Source organism: Paraphaeosphaeria sporulosa, assembly GCF_001642045.1.
Source record: "Paraphaeosphaeria sporulosa strain AP3s5-JAC2a unplaced genomic scaffold CC84scaffold_4, whole genome shotgun sequence".
In the NCBI taxonomy this organism is placed as follows: Eukaryota; Fungi; Ascomycota; class Dothideomycetes; order Pleosporales; family Didymosphaeriaceae; genus Paraphaeosphaeria; species Paraphaeosphaeria sporulosa.
Window position 1 is genome coordinate 2,858,411 of NW_017253363.1, and position 17,240 is coordinate 2,875,650.

Consider the following 17,240-nt stretch of genomic DNA (forward strand, 5'->3'; position numbering starts at 1 on the left):
AGCTCAAAGTATATAGGCCGAAAGCATAGTCCTCAAGGTGCTCGCTTCCATCGTCGCTGCCTGTGTGAGATATGTCAGGCCAAGGATAGACGAATCGAGAATCCTTCGGCTAGCTCGAACGGGTCAGACAGGCTGCGGCTGTTAGCGTGACCAATCAACCGTAACCAGTATCCTTCCATACCAGCAAAGCTCACGTAGCAACTCCTGAATATGCAATCTGCTCTTTGGAACTTGTTCGTTAAGAACTGTACAGACGCGCAATTTAGCCTATCAACCATCGGCTGTGCCTTCCAGATACGATGACCGCACCTGCTCAGAACACTCACCCAACGCCTGCTCGCCATGAACACACAGCACACCCCATTCAGAACCCACAAAACCTTCCACTCACCCAACAAGCACCACGAATGACGAAAGCTAAAAGCTCCACTCTTACATTCCGTTGTAGTGGTACATAATCTACAGACTTGCTCCCTCCCCGCTATGCAAACATGCATCTTATGCATCCCAGAACGCCTTCTCATGGTATAGAATGGTATGGTATGATACAGTCCGTATATGTACAACATCCGCCTCGCCTATGCAGGAGTAGTAGCTGCCTCCGCCGTCTCCGCCGCCACAGCGGGCGAAATGTCGGCGAGCTTCATGGGTCCCGCGGGCCACGGCTTGCCCATCGCATCCTGGACCTTGATGATCTGGTTCTTGGGTCCAGGGACGCAGCCTATGTTTGGTCAGTATCATGTACTGAGGGTTGGGTTGGAGGGAAAGACGCCCGCATACCATTCACAACCACAATCCCATTCGCCTCATCCACCTGCAGTACCTTCAAGTTCTTCACCGTCACGCTTTCATTGCCCATGTTTCCCGCCATGCGCTTTCCCGGCAAAACTCTTGAACCGGAGCCCTGAGAACCACCAGCAGAGCCCATACCACGATGCATCAGGGACTGACCGTGCGACGCCGGCTGACCACTGAACCCGTGCCTCTTCATGCCTCCCTCGAACCCCATACCCCTGCTTATCCCCTTCACATCCACCCACTGCCCCACGCTAAACCAGCTCGCGCCCACATGTTCGCCAACACCGACGCCCAACCCCTCCTTCCCCTTGACCTTGAACTCCATCACCCACCGCTTCGGCTCGACGCCCGCGACGGCGAAGTGGCCCAGCATGGGCTTTGTGGTGTTGTCGATGGACTTGTGGCCCGCGCCGACTTGCACTGCCCAATACCCGTTCTTATCCCGCGTCTTGTGCGCGACGACTTCGTTGCGGTCGAGCTGCAGCACGGTGCAAGCGGTGCGGCGGCCCGTCTCGGGGTCGAAGACGGCCGTCATGCCGCGCTTCTGTGCGAGGAGGCCGGTGCGGAGCGGCGTCGTTGGTGCTTTCCGCGCGAGGGCTGCGCGCGATGTGCTGTTGAGGGCGGGCTTCTTGGGGTGGTGGGCGAAGCGGTCGGGACGGGGCGTGTTGACTGATTTGATGGTGCGGACGGTCGTGTGGGAGGGCGCTGCGGAGAGCGGGATGAGGGGGAGCAGCGAGCGGGTTGACGACGGCAGGAGGAACGATGGGGGCAGGAGGCCCCAATTGAGAGGCGCCATTGGTGGCATTGTGGTGGTGGTAGGGGGTTGATGGGCTGCTGTCGCGATGGACCATTGTTGGAGATTTTTGGGGATGCCCAAGCGTTACGCGCTAACGCCGGATCCTGGGACTTCGAAGGTCACGTGCATCAGTATTCACCGACACGCGTTCTCCTGCAGCCAATTCTGAATGTATGCATGGCGACATCAATGATTTCGCATCGAAAAGTTCAGAGACAAACCGAGCAAAGTTATTTGGTATCCAAACGTGCCAAAGCATCCTAAGCGTCCCAGCGTCCCATCATCCAGTTCGTAGCCTTGCCATTTCTATCATATCCTACACAGGGCTTCCTCTCTTCAAGTCATGTACCAGTGCCTGGCCCTCTAGAAAGTAAATACAGTAAAACAGGGTATCCGCCAAAAATACAAAAACATCACTACCTCTCAGGATCTCCATGGGTCACTGAGGCATGTGTGCGAGGAGTAATATAGTAATCAAACATAGTCAGCGGGAGGCCCGCGTGCATGACGTTCAGCCGGAATATCCTAATCATGTTAGCTTTCGCCTTGGAAGTGATAAGGCGTCACACTTACTCGGACAACCACCGATCCGGGGTGAACTGTGGCGTTGTCGCCGATGCTGACACCAGCAAGAAGGAGGCAGTTCGTGCCGATCCACACATTCCTACCAATGTGTACTTTTGCGGCCGTCGAGGTGCGCTGCGGACCACAGCCCCTAGCGAATCGAGGATCTGTCGGCGTCTTCACAGTGTCGATGGTCACGTTGGCACAAATGGTTGTGTTGTCGCCGATCGTGATGTCGCCAGAGTCTAGAAACTTGCAGTCCATTCCAATGGCTACATTGCTGCCAATGTGGATGTTATAGCCGTAGTCGCAATAGAAAGGAGTCTCGACAATGACGGGTTTACCCAGATGCCCTGTAGGTGCGTTACCACCAAAAGTCTGGGTCCAGCTCGCTAGTAGAATCGCACGGAAGTTCCGCTCGACCTCATCGGGAGATATCTTCAGATGAGGGTTATTCGTATTATTGAAACGATAGATGGCATTCTTGCACTTCTCGCGCTCCGCAACGAGTTCTCTGTCGAAAGGATGGAAAGGTTCCTCATTCAGCATCTTTGTCTTTTCGCTCTTCTCATGCCTAGGTGGGGGTGGGGCATAGTGCGATGGCGCCGGCGGCGGCCCAGCAGAAGTAGCGTGGGAAACCATCATTGCCTGTTGTGATGGGTGCAAGTCGTTGGCCGCAGGAGTGCCTTTATGATTGAGGTGCTTTGCCATCGACTCTTGAGTATGATGGTAATTTCGAGCCGTGTGCTGCCGGACAGGAGGTGCACTAGTTGATAAAGGTGCGTGTTCGCTCGAAGGAGGCCTTCCATAACTTGACTGTGGAGGCGCAGGCGCAGGCGTGTAATCTGGATGAGGCTGCTGTTCTTGCGAATACGCTGGGCGAGGTGCATCACCCCATCCGTTCGTCCAGCCACTTCTTGTAGATGGGTGATCTTGCTCTTCCACAACGATTGGGCGAGCGCGACCACCATCAGTCCCATTTGGAGAAGTGGAATCGGTATAGCCTTCTCGAGGGGCACCATGGCTTATGCTGTCAGCTCAGTGATAGTCGCAGGAGACTCGGGGCGCTCACCTGTGATAGAGCTGCTGTGTTGGGTCGGGCGGAAACCGATCCTTGGCTACCAGGGGGGCAGCTGGTCTCGGTGTTCCGTTCTTGGGCCATGGCACCTTATTGGCATAGCCTTCGCAGATGAAGCCACCACGCTGGCAATTGTTGCCTTGGCTGTAGTTAGCATCTATTCAGGGCAGTGACAGTGATAGACACACATTCAGGCTTTGACTCGTCGCATTTCTTCTTGCGCCGTCGGCAGGTTCCGCAGCCAGTTTTGGTCCGATTGGCGAATTGCTATTCCAATTAGAATTATCGCGGCATTGACTAATGGGCTTCGCTTACCCTCTTCCGCTTCTTGTGGTCGACTTGAACACCAGCTTTCGTGATCTCAGTCGTGCTAGACCGTTCAGGACCATTTTGCGCATCTCCTGCACTCATTTGGGATTGGCCTGCGGAACTTTGATGCAAGTCGGAGTTTGTAGAACGTAGTAAATCGTGACGCTGGGGCTGAGGCTCGTGGTAACCATTATAGGGTGCCCACGACCTGTCGGTATCGATCCTGTCTACAGGGGGCAGTGTGCGGGGATGCTGATGATCCATGACCAGTTGTTGAACTTGGGCAATGGTATTTGGCGAGTCGCCTCTTCCCGCGGGAGCATGGGGGTCTAAGCGGCGATGCGGTCCTACGGCATCGTCCGGGGGTGACTGTGAGCCGCCCTCAGTTGAGGGTGATCTTTTCCTCTTGCTAGGACTTAGGGGCGGACTGCCATGATTGGAGAGAGTGGGAGATGTTGAGCTATTCCCGTTCTGATGGCCGTTTGAGTGACCGTTGGAGTGACCGTTGGAGTGGCCGTTCTGGTGGCCGTTCTGATAAGCGTTTTGCTGAAGCGCTCCGGCGGCAGGTCGTGGAGGGCTCCAGTTGTCCCTGGCAGACATGCGGGGCTTCGACTCCTCGGGACTATGCCGAGAGACAGGTCGCGGTTGGGTGATTGTGGTCATGCCGTTGGAAGCATTTAATCTGGGCGGTGGTGAAGGCGGAGAATTCCTTCCATTCACTGCAGTGAAGGCAGAAGCCAGGTGCTCCCCAGTCTTGTCTTTGAAAAAGCCAGTGTTGATCAACGGTGCATGCACCATAGACGGCATGGTAGGCAGACGGAAAGCAGGAACAACAGAGAGGGCAATCTTGACGACCGCGTTCGTTGGGTGATGACGTCTATACTCAGTGCTGGATTGCAGTGACCCTCGTCGCCAGGTCTGGGCTGTCTCTCAGAAGAGGGAATGTGTCTCTAAGGTCAGGAAAGTAACACACCAGCGGGGTGTCTCCTTGTCCTACTTTGGTGAGGCGGCTTTCGCGCTTACAGCCGGATTGAGATGACCACCAAGAGGACGCTTCAGTGCTCCTGGAGTCGTGGATTGTCCTGTGCCCAGCTCTTTTCCGCGCTGCCGTGCAAACAGGGGCCCGCCAGGCAGGCAGCAAGACGTGGGCGCGCTGTCCGGACGAAGGAATGCTGGTGAGGGTGCTGGAATTTGAGATCGGGTGGAAAAGCCGGAGCAAGCACTAGTGGTGGAGAAGCAACTTGAACTGCAACTTGAACTGCAACTTCAACGGCGACGGCGGACAGCTTCACGCATGCACGCACGCCGATGGCGAGAGCGGTGTATAAGGGCGGCAGCAGGCTCGAGTACCGCTCGGGCAAGAGGGGCGGCCACACCAGGCGGAGATCTACTCGAGGCTCCCTGCGATGCGAGAGAAGCCCTGCACGCCCTCATGCAGTGGGGCTGCACACGGCGCGCGATTGGGCGGCTGGCGCAGGGGTGTTTTAGCGTGGCGCTTATCCGCGCTCTTGCGGGCGCGGCTCTGGCGCGTCAATTGCGCTTAGGGGCGTGTGGAGAGCCGAAAAAAAAGGGCCCGCACGGACCTGCATCTGTAAGACATTCGACCACGTTTTTTCAGCGTAAAACGCACGTTTGAGCCCTACAGAAGGGAATCTTCTGTGGAGGAGGGTTGATGTCGGTGGGCCGCGCAGGGGTGCAAAGGGCGCTAGCAGCTGCACGCACAGACCGCACGGCCCGGTGTGGTGGCAGGAGCGACCGAGAGGCGAGGAAGGAACAGCCCAGCGCGCGCATCTGCGGCAGCCGAGCCCGGATTGGCCAGCCTAGACGGCTCCGTCGCGGTGAGACAGGCCCTATTTTTGAGCAACCGCGACGCGCGCCTATCTCACCCTCCATCTCGCTGCACCTCGGACGACACCTGAGCCCTCCACCGCGCACCAACAGCGCCGCTGCGACGCCCGTCAGCCCCCTGTGTGCCTGCGCCTGCGCCTGTGCCTGCGCCGGTTCCGCAGACGGCCAGTCTGCGCGGCCGCCCGTTATCGCCCGCCGCCTCTGCCTGCGGGCGCCAACGCCAATGCCACCGGCAGGCGCGTCGGCGGCAGTCTTGGTGTTGGGTGCCCACCTGGCCACCACCGTCATCAACGCACGCTGCTAACCGCCCATGTTTCATCGTCTCCGCACACGTTGGGCGCAAAAAAGGGCCCTTCCGCCCGTTCGCTCAGCAGGGGCCCGCTGTCCTAGCGCTGCGTAGCGTATGGGGTCGCGCCGGCCTGCCCTCCTCGAGCCGTGGGCTGCCTCGTCGTTACGCGCGCATCCACATCACAGCAATGTTGCCGTGTGCCGCGCTGCTTCCCCTGCAGCAGCAGAGCAGTCGCCCCGCCAGCCTCGAAGCATTCTCACGCCGCCCCAGGCCCTGCGCCTTCCCCGTCTTGTCGTCGCCCGGTGCCTTGCGCGAACAGTCTGCCGCGCGGCGCAGACCTTCCAATATGCATCTCCTCCGCTGGCTGCCTTGTCTCGGTCTGGACGCCTGCGTGCCACGCCGCGTCTATGGGTGCCGAGTCTGTAAGTACTTGCTGCTGCTCGCCACCGTCGACGGCCGGCCGGTACGAGCGCCGGCGTATGTGCTCGTTGCAGCCATGCAACCCTCACACACACCGCACACGCTCACAGTTCACCATCACGAATCCATGGACGCACCGTTCACGCAGCTGGCCAAGTGCTCGGCTAAACACTCGGTCACAACTTAACCGGGGGGCTATACGCTCTGCGTGCACTTGCGCTGATTCATTGAAGCGCACACCCTGGCGCTGGTCCTGCGTCGAAGACGACTCTTCCAGTCCCGTGCAGATTGCTTTCGGAGCCAATGGCCGTGTGTCTCAATATACCCATTTGGCACATGCACTGTGGGCCAGGGTACTTTTGCAGCAGTTTGCGGCGCAGCTTCATCGCCTCTGCTGCCTGCTTCGGCTTGTACTCACTTTCCCACCCTTTCTTTTATGCGTCCTGCGTCCTGCGCATTGGGCCCGAGCCGTTCCGCTCCCGAGCGAGTCGAGTCTTTGGGATTGTGGCAGTACAGCTCACCAGGCCCGTACTTCCGCGATACGCCAGATGTCATCTAGACCGACCGGTCATGAAATGGTGGCCGTCCTCGAGGCTCCTTCCCGCGCTCAATACCGAGTCCGTACTAGGATGTGTCCCTCTCTACCGCTACTGTCGTCATCCGCCGTTCGCTAGACGAAGGATCAGTCAGCAGGGAGCTCGAAGGATCCTGCGCTTATGTACATACTCGCGCCTGATCTGCCTACCGAGCTGTCTGCCCGTTGACTCTAACTTGAATCGCGCTTAATTGTCGCTTCCCAGATCGATGGTTTCGTCGCCCACGGAGCCAAGTATTGCCACCACTCTCTTCACTCTGCATCTCATCATTCCATTTTCACTGAAGCTTGTCGTCTATTCCATCAACTCGGATCTCGTCAAATTATCTGTGCCGCAAAGCTATCGGAATTGTTCCCTTGCCGCGATCCAGGGCCCTGGCAGCGAGTAAGTCTCCGTACCTGTCATGTTGGTCGTCCTGGGCCGATGACTGGTCAACGCAGCGCTTGGCGTAAATCGATATTTCTAACGCCCCAGACTTACAGGGGAGGCTGAAGCTCTTGTGACCACGTTTCTAGGGCTGTGTTAAGATTAAGGACTACACGGCTTCTCGAACGCACCGAGACGGCAGGGCATTCGCCAGTTGGCAGAGGAAGCCCAGTGCCTCGGTTGAACCCAATCGTCAACTCCTCGAATCAGAATGGGGTCCGGCGGCCCAGGCACCCAATTCTGATCAACTCTACTTGGTGCAATCCGCAAGCGTTCGAGCAGATAAGCAACGCCCGTGGCTGAACTGTGCCCCTCCAACGCAGACAGTCGGCTGTCAAGTGCAGTGTTGCGAACAATGAAGTATTACTTTCGCCAAAGGCGAGCGAACAAAGGTGAGAGTTGCGCTGCGGGATCGCGACTGTCTGCGAAGCGCGTAGCATGTCTACCAGACCCTTGAAAGCTGCGTCCCATGCGTGTCCGGTATTGAACCGACGCTGCGGGGCCTCATACAAATGATGTCGGCTACAACGAGCTGACCGCTATTTGTCTCCCCAGCATTTGCGCTAGGGTTAAACGCTTAAATCTGGCGCTCGAACGCGGCTAAGCAGCTGCCACCTGTGTATTCCAGCATAAGCGCGCATAACTCTTCCCTGTGTCGGTGAAGGGACTGCATCACAGAACGTGGCTCGCTCTTGAAGGTGAGACCGATTTTGAGTAACTTCCGCGACCTGATTTCGACCTCTCTTGGGTTCGGGTACATTGGCCAATACCTTCTCTAGCCCTCTCGTTCCCACGAGATGCTCCATTCACAAAACTGCAAGTGCAAGAAATCTGACTGAGCCGGTGTTGATCAGTTCAGCTGTGACGGGGTCTGACGCATCTGCGCTCTGCACTCAGACATCTAATTCTGTCAAGACACACCCGATCGCCGTCCCCGAAGGCCGCGATGCTGCCTAGCTGGTAGTACAAGCTGCACACCGCGACAAATCGCTGTTATCACGGATACCTCGAGGGTTATATCACATTATTCTTCCTGAGAGCACATTGCATATCACGCCCGTAATCAACATAAATATCCGATTCAATACTGCGTACAGCATCGCGGAAGACTGTGCCGCTAGAGCATCGTCACGAAACAATACCACGATTCACGATACTCGCCATCGACGTCTAGATTCGAGCTTAGCGTACAAGCAAGCTTATCCCGCCGCATCTTGACAGTGATCAGATGCGCACTACAGGAAAAACCGGAATTCATGACCAGGTAGGTCAGCAGCCGAATGCCAGGATCAAGGTCTCACAGGTCTTGGGGCCTGTTGTTCGCGACTGTGCCGCATCTCGGATGTGAGTACGAGACAACGCATTCGGCGTGGCTGTGAGGCTGGCTGGCCCCAGGCATCTGCATCTGCACCAATATACGCTGCCGAACCATCGCTGGTTCTGGTGCCGCGGCTCCATGGAATGCTGCATTATGGAAGTGGGCAGCTGCAGCATCGACTGCTCACCGCGTTCCCCGTATTCCCCGCATCTCCCTTGCCACCTGGACTGCGCTCACTGCATGCTCGATCTTGTTTGGAAATGTTTGCGTGGCGGGCATCGTCCGAATCGGGCTGTGTTGTGGGTGTCGTTGAGGTTGGCGCGGGGTTCGTACATCGAGATTGAGGCCACAAAGAGTATATGTGCTTCGACCAATCGTCGCCCTTCAATTGGCGGACTCACTGCCCACAAACCATAGCCAATCAATCCGCTCCCCCTTGTCCGTCTGCGGCAGATGTTGCTCTGGATTAGCGTAGGTTCTAAGTCGGCGTTCAGTATGATCCATTCTCCAGATGTTCTTTGTTCGAGGGTTTGACCAGCTGCACGAGTACGCTGAAAGATTGATTCTATGATTAACTTTGTTTTAGTAATGGAACATCATCCAGGCATGATAACACAACTCCAGGTTCCTTCACCAACTTTTTCGCGGGTTGCTACAAAGCGCGAAGAGTCATAGTAGACGTGTAATGGGCGAAAGTTTTCATGGCCGACGCAATTCGACGCTTACTGTGACCAACAAGTTGATGTTCCTACTCTTCAACGAGAAACTCAGCGTCGTACCGACGGCGCTTGCAAGCGCAGTACGTAGCATCCTCGTCGTGATAATGGTAGATGCTCAATTTGATCGGCGGCATATCCCTTCCCTCGGTGATCATCATCATCGTCAAGAAGTCATAAGCCACCGGCGCCGGTACATGAATTCTTTGGTCGCGCAAACCATCGTAGACCTCAGCCGGCCTCTTCTTCTCGACGACGTCGATGCAGATTCGTCGGAGACGCTGCAGGTTACTTCTCTCATCTTGTATTCCTTTTGGGATTCCAAAGCTGTTCCAGGAACGCGGTGTAGGGCGTGACGATGGCGGGGACTTGGGAAGTGTGGAAGATGTGGGACATGGCGGAGTCGCGGAGCCGAGTGCAGTCGAGATAGTAGCCCAGGCTGAAGAGGTCGACTGCTGTGTTGAAGACTTGGTGCTTCTTTGGCGGGGTGGAGTCGTCGCAGAAGGTGCCTAAAGTGTAAGTTTAAACAGTATGAATAGATGACTAGAATTTTCACAGTGGAGATACTCGGTGGTTTACTTACATTCATGTGCAACACAAGTAACCTCTCGCCCTGCCAACCAGTGGCTAAGCGCTGGGAATGCGCGAGCGGGCGATTGCAGGCCGTCCAGCTTGTGAGGGCCGTTGCGGCAGTTGTATCTATGACGGTGAGGAACTTTCTCTCTCCAAGTGTCGCAGTATTTGTCGAGCAGTGCTCCGTCGTATTCGAAATGCTCGCCCTCAGCGTGGAAGGTGACACTGCGTCTCGCGACCTTGTCAGTGTCGTGGCGTCAGGCTTGTTAGCAAGGTACTACCGACACAATCGGGGCTTAGCGAGAGTTTAAGAACACCGGGTTACCCCATGAGGGGCGCTTCGGTGCTCGCGTCAACGGCCCGGCACTGCGTTACTGGAAGGGAAGACTCCCAACATGCGAAACCTTCGCTTTGGGGTGGCTTCATCATCCCTAACTACTCTGTCCACAGTTGCGACATGTACGTGGATAACCGGCACTTGAGAGCTAGGTACAATTCTTTGACGGACCATGGTTGGTGGGCTGCAGATAATTCTTCAAGGGCGTGAAATGCAGGTGGAGAGGACGGAGCTGGATTGAAGTGCGACAGGAGCCCGTATTTAGACCCTGTATTTATGTCGCTAACGGATGCCGGCATCGCTTGGGATCGTGGATGAGCTGCGATGCTGCGATGTCCATGGTTGCGTTCGCTTTGATTGAGCGGTACGCACTAGCGTTCACTCGCCCAACAGCTTGGTATCAGGCTACCCCTGAATTTCGGACAAGACAGTCAATAGCTAGACCGTGACACTCTTGCTCCAGAATTCAAACGTTGCGTAAGTATACAGAATCAAGCGGCTCTGAATGTGTCGAGTCGATCAAGATGGACAAAGCCGAATGTGAAGTTTGTGCACCCCATCGATGAGTGAAGCCGGTTTGCTTCTTCCTGGGGCGCACCATGCCTCGTCAATCTCCATGATATAGTGGTCCCGCCTCACTGTGCATGTGGTACAAAGTGGGGTGAAATAAATCTTCAACAGCATACTGATGATTGTAACCAATGGACTTGTTGTCTATGTTATTGAAGCAGGTGTGCCATATTTCCGAGCATCTGTCAAGCAAAGCTTCGTTATGTGTTGGCCGAATTGTTGTAGAATTCAGGCCTTATTTATGGATTTGATTTCTTCCGAGCCATTAGTGAAGATAAGACAAGCAAGGCGAGACTTCCGTGCTGCGGTGGAGAAAGGTCGCTAGTGAGTTGTTTGACCGCTTAGCGCGCAAGTGAATGAAATGCTCCATGTGGGAGGTAATATGTTCCTATGGGCAATGGATCTGAACAGAATGAAGACGCAACAATAAGCCGAAAAACGCGATAGTGACTTGTGTGTGCATGAGCGGGAAGGAGCTATGGATGTATCCTGGGTGACCGCCAGCACCATGATTCTCTCCGAAACACTTTAGCGACCGCAACCTCATCAATAATTTAGTGGGATATTTCAAAGAATCAAACTACTGGGAAGATATATCCATCCTGTGAAGGCTCATACAGTGCCGCAGAGAAACAGTCATCTTTCAGCGAATGACCCATGTATTGCCAGTGTCTCCGCTCCTTGTCGGACAGAAACTCCTCTGATCCATCACAGTGGTAGTCCGAAAGTCTAAGCACCAAGATTTCCTCCTTTTGATGTCCAGCGAATGGCTTGTTGCGTTTCGCGTTCAGTTCCATAATGTCGAACAGGAATCCAGGTTGTAATTGTCTGCCGACTCCATGCTCTCCTCGTCACACCACTTATAGTAGATGTCGACGAAGGACTGTTGTAGCGGATACAGATCGGACGTCTCACCTTTGAGGTACAGCAGGCGCAACAGGTGTGTCCGCGGAAGCGAGCGGATGCTCTTGCAGTGGTCGAATATAAACTTTAACATCTCGACCGCCAGCTTTCATAGCTTGCAATCCCAAACGTTGCGATACAGATGATGCTATCTATCGAAGCTGTACAGCATTGACCTTTGTTCTCAAGCCCAGACATGAATGTTGAAGAATATCTTCTAAGGGATGTGATGATATCTTGAATGGGCCCAGAATACAGAAAAGAATCCTGGTAATGAGCTGATTATCCTGCGAATGTTCCGACTCCTTATGCTGCAATGCCAGGACAAATTACAATGTGTCACCTAAGAGTAGACAAAACGCGAACCGTATATACTCCGACCTTCGTCTTAGCATTGTGCTCACACTCTCGGAGACTGACACCAACCAATCAGATGCCTATGGTGCGCTGATCAATAAGACGAATAAGACCAGCAAGGTCAATGTGCCGGGTACCAATGAAATTGTCCTAGGACTGTCAGCACCACTGAAAGCTGCGACGCGTGAACGTACTCACATGCTGTTCTTAGTCCATTTTGATGGCCAAAGAAGTAGTTATGTCGAAGTCCGCTGAGCAGATCCGACAACGCATTGTTCACTTGATGAGGAACTCATCGCCTTCAGATTTTTTTTGCACAAACAATCGTTATCATTTTCAAGATGACAGTGGTAGCTGTTCAATTTCAACCGGTCCTGTAAGCCCCTCAAAGTGTCGATGTTGAATTGGGCAACGCAGAAGTCCTGCAAAACGATCGCGGCAGGTCCCCAGCAAGCACGTCCGATACTTCTTCGAAAATTGGGCGCCAAAGATGCTTCCTTTTGACGCAGACATCCGTGAAGAGCGAGCAAAGATACTCGACGTCAGACTTCTGTTTCCAATGGGCGAAGACCTGATTCAACCGCTGACAGTTGGGGACAATCTGACTGCTCTCATATGCGCGGAAGACGTGAGTGACAGCCTTATTCTGGAGATGGTCATGCTCCAGCTTCCGACGAATGTGATAGAGCCCAGCAGCCATGCTGCACACCAGCGGTTCGCTTTCAACATAGCCTCTTTAGGTAGCTCGTTGTTGTAGATCCAGTGAACAAAGCCGCGGAAGCCCCAAGCCGGAATTCCACGCAATTCGTGTCCGCTCCAGGGGCCGCGCGGAAGGCGTAACAGACTTTCGGGTTCCCAAGAGGACGAGGCCTGCTTGATGAGATCTTCGTGGACCGTGAAATTTTGCCCATCGACGTAGAACTCGAGGGCCTGCTGCTTCATAGCACTGATGTGTGTCCGCTACAATGATATGCAGTACGCGTCCAATAGTTCTTACAACATGTTGCGCGTGGGATGTGTCTCCGTGTTGACTGACCGCTCCACTGCTGGCACCATCAAGATCCAAGCTGCTCGACAGAGAGGCGAACGTTGTTGTGGAAGTTTGGTCGCAGTCGAGTGCGAAAACATCGACTTATAAAGAGGGGTCTGTGCACCCTGCAAACAGACGACTGAGGCAACCACGATGGGCCCACTAAAGCAAATCTGCAGTGAACCACGAGTTGGCTTCTGGAAAGGTTAAAACGAATTGTTACCTAGCGCTGCGGAAAGAAAACACCAGGAAAAAGACCAAAGGCCTGAGTACCGTGAGTTACGCCGACAAGGTAACAGGAAGATTGTAGATACTCAGACTGTTGTCTCAGGGCAGACATGAGATACGCAAGAACAGACTACGTGACACGAGACATAGATAAGAGATGAGATAGTATTGAGATTGAATTCAACCTGAGTGTAGCTGGTGAAGCAACGCATGCCGAAGAGATACCTTTAGACGTCTGATACTGCACCTGGAGTCAAAGTCCAGGTGCAGCGCGTTGCCCTAGGGCAGGTAGTACGCGGGTTGATAGTGTTCAGGCTTGTCCCAGTACTCAGCCATGTCGGGATGTTGCAAGTATGTGGTCTTTGAAGATCAGACATCTCATGTGATGTTTTCAATTGCCCCGGAAGGTTGTCATCCATGTCATTCGTGATGTTGTTCCATGTAGGGAAGGCAACCGTGCGACGGTTCATCTGATGAAGCACTCGCCTGGATCAGGGCTCCTGGATGAGCAAGTCTCATCATGCAGAGGGGTGTCTATGTGGTATTACGAGAGCCTCAGTGGATCTAAGATAGAATTTCCAGCCTTGGAGTGGTCATGCATACGGTTGAGAAGATCAAGTACGAAGCGATCTGGATACTTGGCAAGCTTGGTCCATTTGGGGTAGCGCTTGAGATGGAGATGGAGAGCGAGATCATAGATCCAATGTCCAGTGAAGTGATGGATCGGGTTCATCTGTGCGACGTTGGGAAACATGCCACTGGTTCTACATTGACTGAAGATGAAGGTTATGCACAATATCATCGATCTCCAGAAGCCAGCCGATTTTACAAAGTTCAATAGCCATGTAAATTCCTATCGAGTTTGCCCCCTCCCCCTCTCCCAATGCGGAGGGAAGCTGTGCTCCCGGATCAAGGAAGAAGTCGGTAATCCTCCGGTGTGTAGCCAAGGGAGAAAGGCGCGCACAAGAGTGGGGCAGTCATCAAACCCGTAGGTGTGCGGACAATTCTTAAAGTCTTGCCCGGCATGTCCAGTGTTTGGGGTGAGCATCGTCCTCCATTCGCGACCAAAGTTGTCGAGAATGGCGGCGGGCACGGTGAACGTCTCACCACCAGCTTCGAACTGCACCATATCCCGGTAATCCATGGAGCTGACAGTCGACTAGCTTGCCCTCTATCTCGCCTGCAGTCTCATCATTCTTACTAGACTGAGGACTTCCTCTTCTTACCCGCCCCAGAAGGCTCGATCTTCTTCGGTGCCATTGTCGGTCGATGAAAGCGCTTCCGGGATGCTGAACCGCTTGTGGGAATCCAATGACGCACATATACAACAGCGAGCTTACCGGGAGCCACCAATTGAAATATCCTCCTTACCGAGCCTGCTACATAAGGTTCGACGCAAGTAGCGGGTGTTGCGAAGAAGATCGATTCGCTGTGGAGAGCTGCCTTTACACACTCCACTCGCAGCAGAGTGAAAGGGTCTTGCAATCCAACCGATTGCGGTAAAGCGTTTGGAGTAAGAGCGAGAGGAACCAGTCCTGCCTCGAGCCGTCAGCAGTGAGAAATAACAGTTGTAGATAACACCGGGTCGACAACTTTCTACCTCAATAAAAACGGTCCGGCATTATCGCAGGTATTGAATGGAATCACTCACAAGTGCCTCGGAGCACCATTCATGAATACCAATGATACAATTGAATGCTGGAATACATCAAGAGTGAACAAGGCCTGGCGTAAAGCCTTGACCTGGTCGGTGTAGGCGGGCCTGTGTAGGTTCCCTTATCCTCACTCCGTAATACGTCCTGTTTTGTCTTTTCAATATCTCAAAATCATGAGCGAGAGAGAAAGCCATGTGCGCATACGAAGGTCGCGTCCTTTCCATTTCCACGCTCCTCTTTCCTGTCCCGCCACACCCATAATCATTGCAGTCGCTCTTCTCTTCCTTCTCGCCGTCCCGACCCTCCCAAAAGATCACCCAATCCCGCCTATTTCTTGTTCTCACTCACAACCCTCAGCACAAAGTTCACCACCACGGCGCAGAACAGCGCAATCGTCAGGACCGTCGGGCCGAACCTGTCATCGAACCCACCCTGTCCGCGCTGCCGTATGCTCTTCGCGCGCCAGTGAAACGTCACCAGGGCATACGCCATCGCGGCCATGGCAACCAGCGTGAACAGCCCTGCGGAGATCTGCCCAATCTTGTCGCCGAAGTTGAGCAAGCCGACGGCAAGGCCGCCGAGGATGACGGTGAAATTGAGCCAGCTGAGGAAGGTGCGCTCGTTGGCGAAGAAGACCTTGGGCTCGACGCGCGTGGGGAGCGCGATGCGTTTGCCTGGGTGTGTTAGTGTTTGTTGCTGATAGCGTGCGGAGACAGTGTCTGAGAGGAAAGTTGGCCTCCTCTGCACAGAAACGGCGTGCGAGGAGTCCAATTCATCTCCTCGGCGATGGTGGGAGGGGATTGTGCGTACCCGGGGCGGTTTGGAGCAGCGGTTGGGTCGACATGACGACGGCTGTATAACCCCGCTAGCGGAAGCTCGACGGATATTCGATTCTCAGTCGCGCGCGGGTGTCTGGGTTTGCGGGGCCTCGGCAGCGATGGACTCGCACAGCAATTGACGTCGTCGTAGAAATGGGCGTGTAGGCGGAGGAATTGCGCAGAGCAGAGCGACCGACCCAAGCAAGCTCTTTGAGACATGCGCAAGCTCGTTCCTTGTGACGGCAGCTACGCTCCCCTGCTCGCGCTGTCCAATCACTGCGCCCACGTGATGCGGGCCTCCCCCGTGCTTTTTCCCAGGCCTGTGCGGCGGCCACGGCCGCTGGTTGCGGCGCTAGCGACAGACGGGCTCGGCGGCTTTGTTGTGTTGGCAAAAACAGAGGGCGTAAACACCTACACTACTTTGCTATCCGTCGCATATCTCTTCCGCGAAGGCCAGAGGCTCACGATATATTGCTAGATTCCCTGCGCTGCGCTGCACGTACTCCACAATGGCTGTAGGTGGATTGAGAGAGAGCGCTGGGAAAGGATGGAAGCTGACGGACACAGTCTCCCCTCCCCACGGATGAGCTCACTGAGATCGTCAGGACGGTATGGGTGCCTAGCCCGGAGGTAGAGCGGTACTAATGGAGACCAGACCGTCGAGTCGGCCCTCGCCTCCGCAGAGAAGTACGAGCACGACAAGGTAGCAGACTGGAACACCGCCATCATCGTACGTCCCCTTTCCACCCCATCCCATCCCATCATCCACCTCACGCGACACCTCTGTCCAAGCTCCCAACTCCCCGCTGGGCCTCGCACACTCTCCAGCCTTTCTGTCCATTAATTTCCCACCATAGCTAACCCTTCTCCCCACCAGAACAACCTCCTCAAGACCCTCATTGAAAAGACCACCCCCGCCTCCCAAGACACCTCCAAGCCCGCACAGCCCGCCTACAAGTACATCGCCCACAGCACCATCATCCAGCACCCGGGCGCGCCCTCGGATGGCGGCGCCGCCGGCCGCCGCGGCATGCACAGCGCTGTCGGCGCGTTCTGGAACACCGAGAAGGACGGGACGCTGAGCTACAAGTGGGACGGCGCCGAGAAGAAGGGCATGGATGTTGTCGTTAGCGTAAACTGGATCGGGATCTGAGGGGACGGCGAAGGGGTGTAAGAGAAAGAGGCAGTCATAGGCAGGACCAAAAGTTGGGGAGGTGGGAGAGTGTCATCAATTGCATGGTGGAGGGGTGTTAGGGTGCTTTTGGGATGGGGCTGGACTTCTCTGCACATATGCGAATCAAATTCAGTATTTACCTACACTGGTGTTCAAATTGTTCAGTAATATGGCTACGACTTCAAGGCAGGTTCCACCGGATTGCTTCATTCAATCTCGCGACAGGACAATGCTGCGCAACTGGCCATGCTGCTTTACACACAAAACCTGAGTCAGCCGGGTCATCACAAACGTAATCATAAAGAACTAATGAGGTGCTGATCTCGTTGATTTCGCGTGCGTGTGGTCCGCAACCGCTCCCTATCCGCCACCAGACTGCATGTTGCAGCCAAGTCATACTCTAATCGTCGAGCAGACGTACATTTTCAAATCCCAAA

General features: G+C 54.8%; 7 protein-coding genes across 7 annotated transcripts; 2 read left to right on the forward strand and 5 right to left on the reverse strand.

Moving 5' to 3' along the window:
- Positions 1-305: 305 nt before the first annotated feature.
- On the reverse strand, positions 306-1,649 carry CC84DRAFT_1163791 (50S ribosomal protein-like protein L3). The gene is made up of 2 exons (XM_018178339.1): positions 781-1,649; positions 306-721 (listed from the first exon to the last, which is right to left on the reverse strand). Exons 1-2 carry the CDS (start codon positions 1,601-1,603, stop codon positions 579-581), a joined length of 966 nt encoding a protein of 321 aa, XP_018038039.1. The 5' UTR covers positions 1,604-1,649; the 3' UTR covers positions 306-578.
- Positions 1,650-2,018: 369 nt separating this feature from the next.
- Positions 2,019-4,476, reverse strand: CC84DRAFT_704963 (uncharacterized protein). Its single transcript, XM_018187117.1, has 5 exons — positions 3,552-4,476; positions 3,425-3,503; positions 3,231-3,375; positions 2,168-3,182; positions 2,019-2,119 (listed from the first exon to the last, which is right to left on the reverse strand). The coding sequence occupies exons 1-5, from the start codon at positions 4,350-4,352 to the stop codon at positions 2,069-2,071; spliced, it is 2,091 nt and encodes a 696-aa protein (XP_018038040.1). The 5' UTR covers positions 4,353-4,476; the 3' UTR covers positions 2,019-2,068.
- A 1,393-nt stretch (positions 4,477-5,869) lies between these two features.
- Positions 5,870-7,427, forward strand: CC84DRAFT_1205091 (uncharacterized protein; the record flags this gene model as incomplete). The annotated part of the gene is made up of 4 exons (XM_018181952.1): positions 5,870-6,159; positions 6,336-6,719; positions 6,903-7,082; positions 7,214-7,427. 4 exons carry the CDS (start codon positions 5,870-5,872, stop codon positions 7,425-7,427), a joined length of 1,068 nt encoding a protein of 355 aa, XP_018038041.1.
- Positions 7,428-9,190: 1,763 nt separating this feature from the next.
- CC84DRAFT_1258720 (uncharacterized protein) lies at positions 9,191-9,747 on the reverse strand (the record flags this gene model as incomplete). The annotated part of the gene is made up of 2 exons (XM_018184850.1): positions 9,191-9,667; positions 9,742-9,747. 2 exons carry the CDS (start codon positions 9,745-9,747, stop codon positions 9,191-9,193), a joined length of 483 nt encoding a protein of 160 aa, XP_018038042.1.
- Positions 9,748-12,474: 2,727 nt separating this feature from the next.
- On the reverse strand, positions 12,475-12,840 carry CC84DRAFT_1216596 (uncharacterized protein; the record flags this gene model as incomplete). Its single annotated transcript, XM_018182822.1, has 1 exon — positions 12,475-12,840. The coding sequence occupies one exon, from the start codon at positions 12,838-12,840 to the stop codon at positions 12,475-12,477; it is 366 nt and encodes a 121-aa protein (XP_018038043.1).
- Positions 12,841-15,138: 2,298 nt separating this feature from the next.
- CC84DRAFT_1088135 (vacuolar transporter chaperone-like protein 1) lies at positions 15,139-15,655 on the reverse strand (the record flags this gene model as incomplete). The annotated part of the gene is made up of 2 exons (XM_018174240.1): positions 15,139-15,485; positions 15,622-15,655. 2 exons carry the CDS (start codon positions 15,653-15,655, stop codon positions 15,139-15,141), a joined length of 381 nt encoding a protein of 126 aa, XP_018038044.1.
- Positions 15,656-15,983: 328 nt separating this feature from the next.
- On the forward strand, positions 15,984-16,946 carry CC84DRAFT_1163795 (Tctex-1). The gene is made up of 4 exons (XM_018178340.1): positions 15,984-16,144; positions 16,197-16,238; positions 16,285-16,359; positions 16,507-16,946. The coding sequence occupies exons 1-4, from the start codon at positions 16,139-16,141 to the stop codon at positions 16,780-16,782; spliced, it is 399 nt and encodes a 132-aa protein (XP_018038045.1). The 5' UTR covers positions 15,984-16,138; the 3' UTR covers positions 16,783-16,946.
- Positions 16,947-17,240: the final 294 nt, after the last annotated feature.

Coding starts and splice junctions, on each gene's coding strand:
- CC84DRAFT_1163791 (XM_018178339.1), bottom strand. CDS start 1,603: ATGCCACCAATGGCGCCTCTCAATTGGGGCCTCCTGCCCCCATCGTTC. Junction 722..780: donor TGGGATTGTGGTTGTGAATG/GTATGCGGGCGT, acceptor GACCAAACATAG/GCTGCGTCCCTGGACCCAAG.
- CC84DRAFT_704963 (XM_018187117.1), bottom strand. CDS start 4,352: ATGCCGTCTATGGTGCATGCACCGTTGATCAACACTGGCTTTTTCAAA. Junction 3,504..3,551: donor ACCACAAGAAGCGGAAGAGG/GTAAGCGAAGCC, acceptor TAATTGGAATAG/CAATTCGCCAATCGGACCAA. Junction 3,183..3,230: donor ACACAGCAGCTCTATCACAG/GTGAGCGCCCCG, acceptor TGACAGCATAAG/CCATGGTGCCCCTCGAGAAG.
- CC84DRAFT_1163795 (XM_018178340.1), top strand. Junction 16,239..16,284: donor TCACTGAGATCGTCAGGACG/GTATGGGTGCCT, acceptor AATGGAGACCAG/ACCGTCGAGTCGGCCCTCGC. Junction 16,360..16,506: donor ACTGGAACACCGCCATCATC/GTACGTCCCCTT, acceptor TCTCCCCACCAG/AACAACCTCCTCAAGACCCT.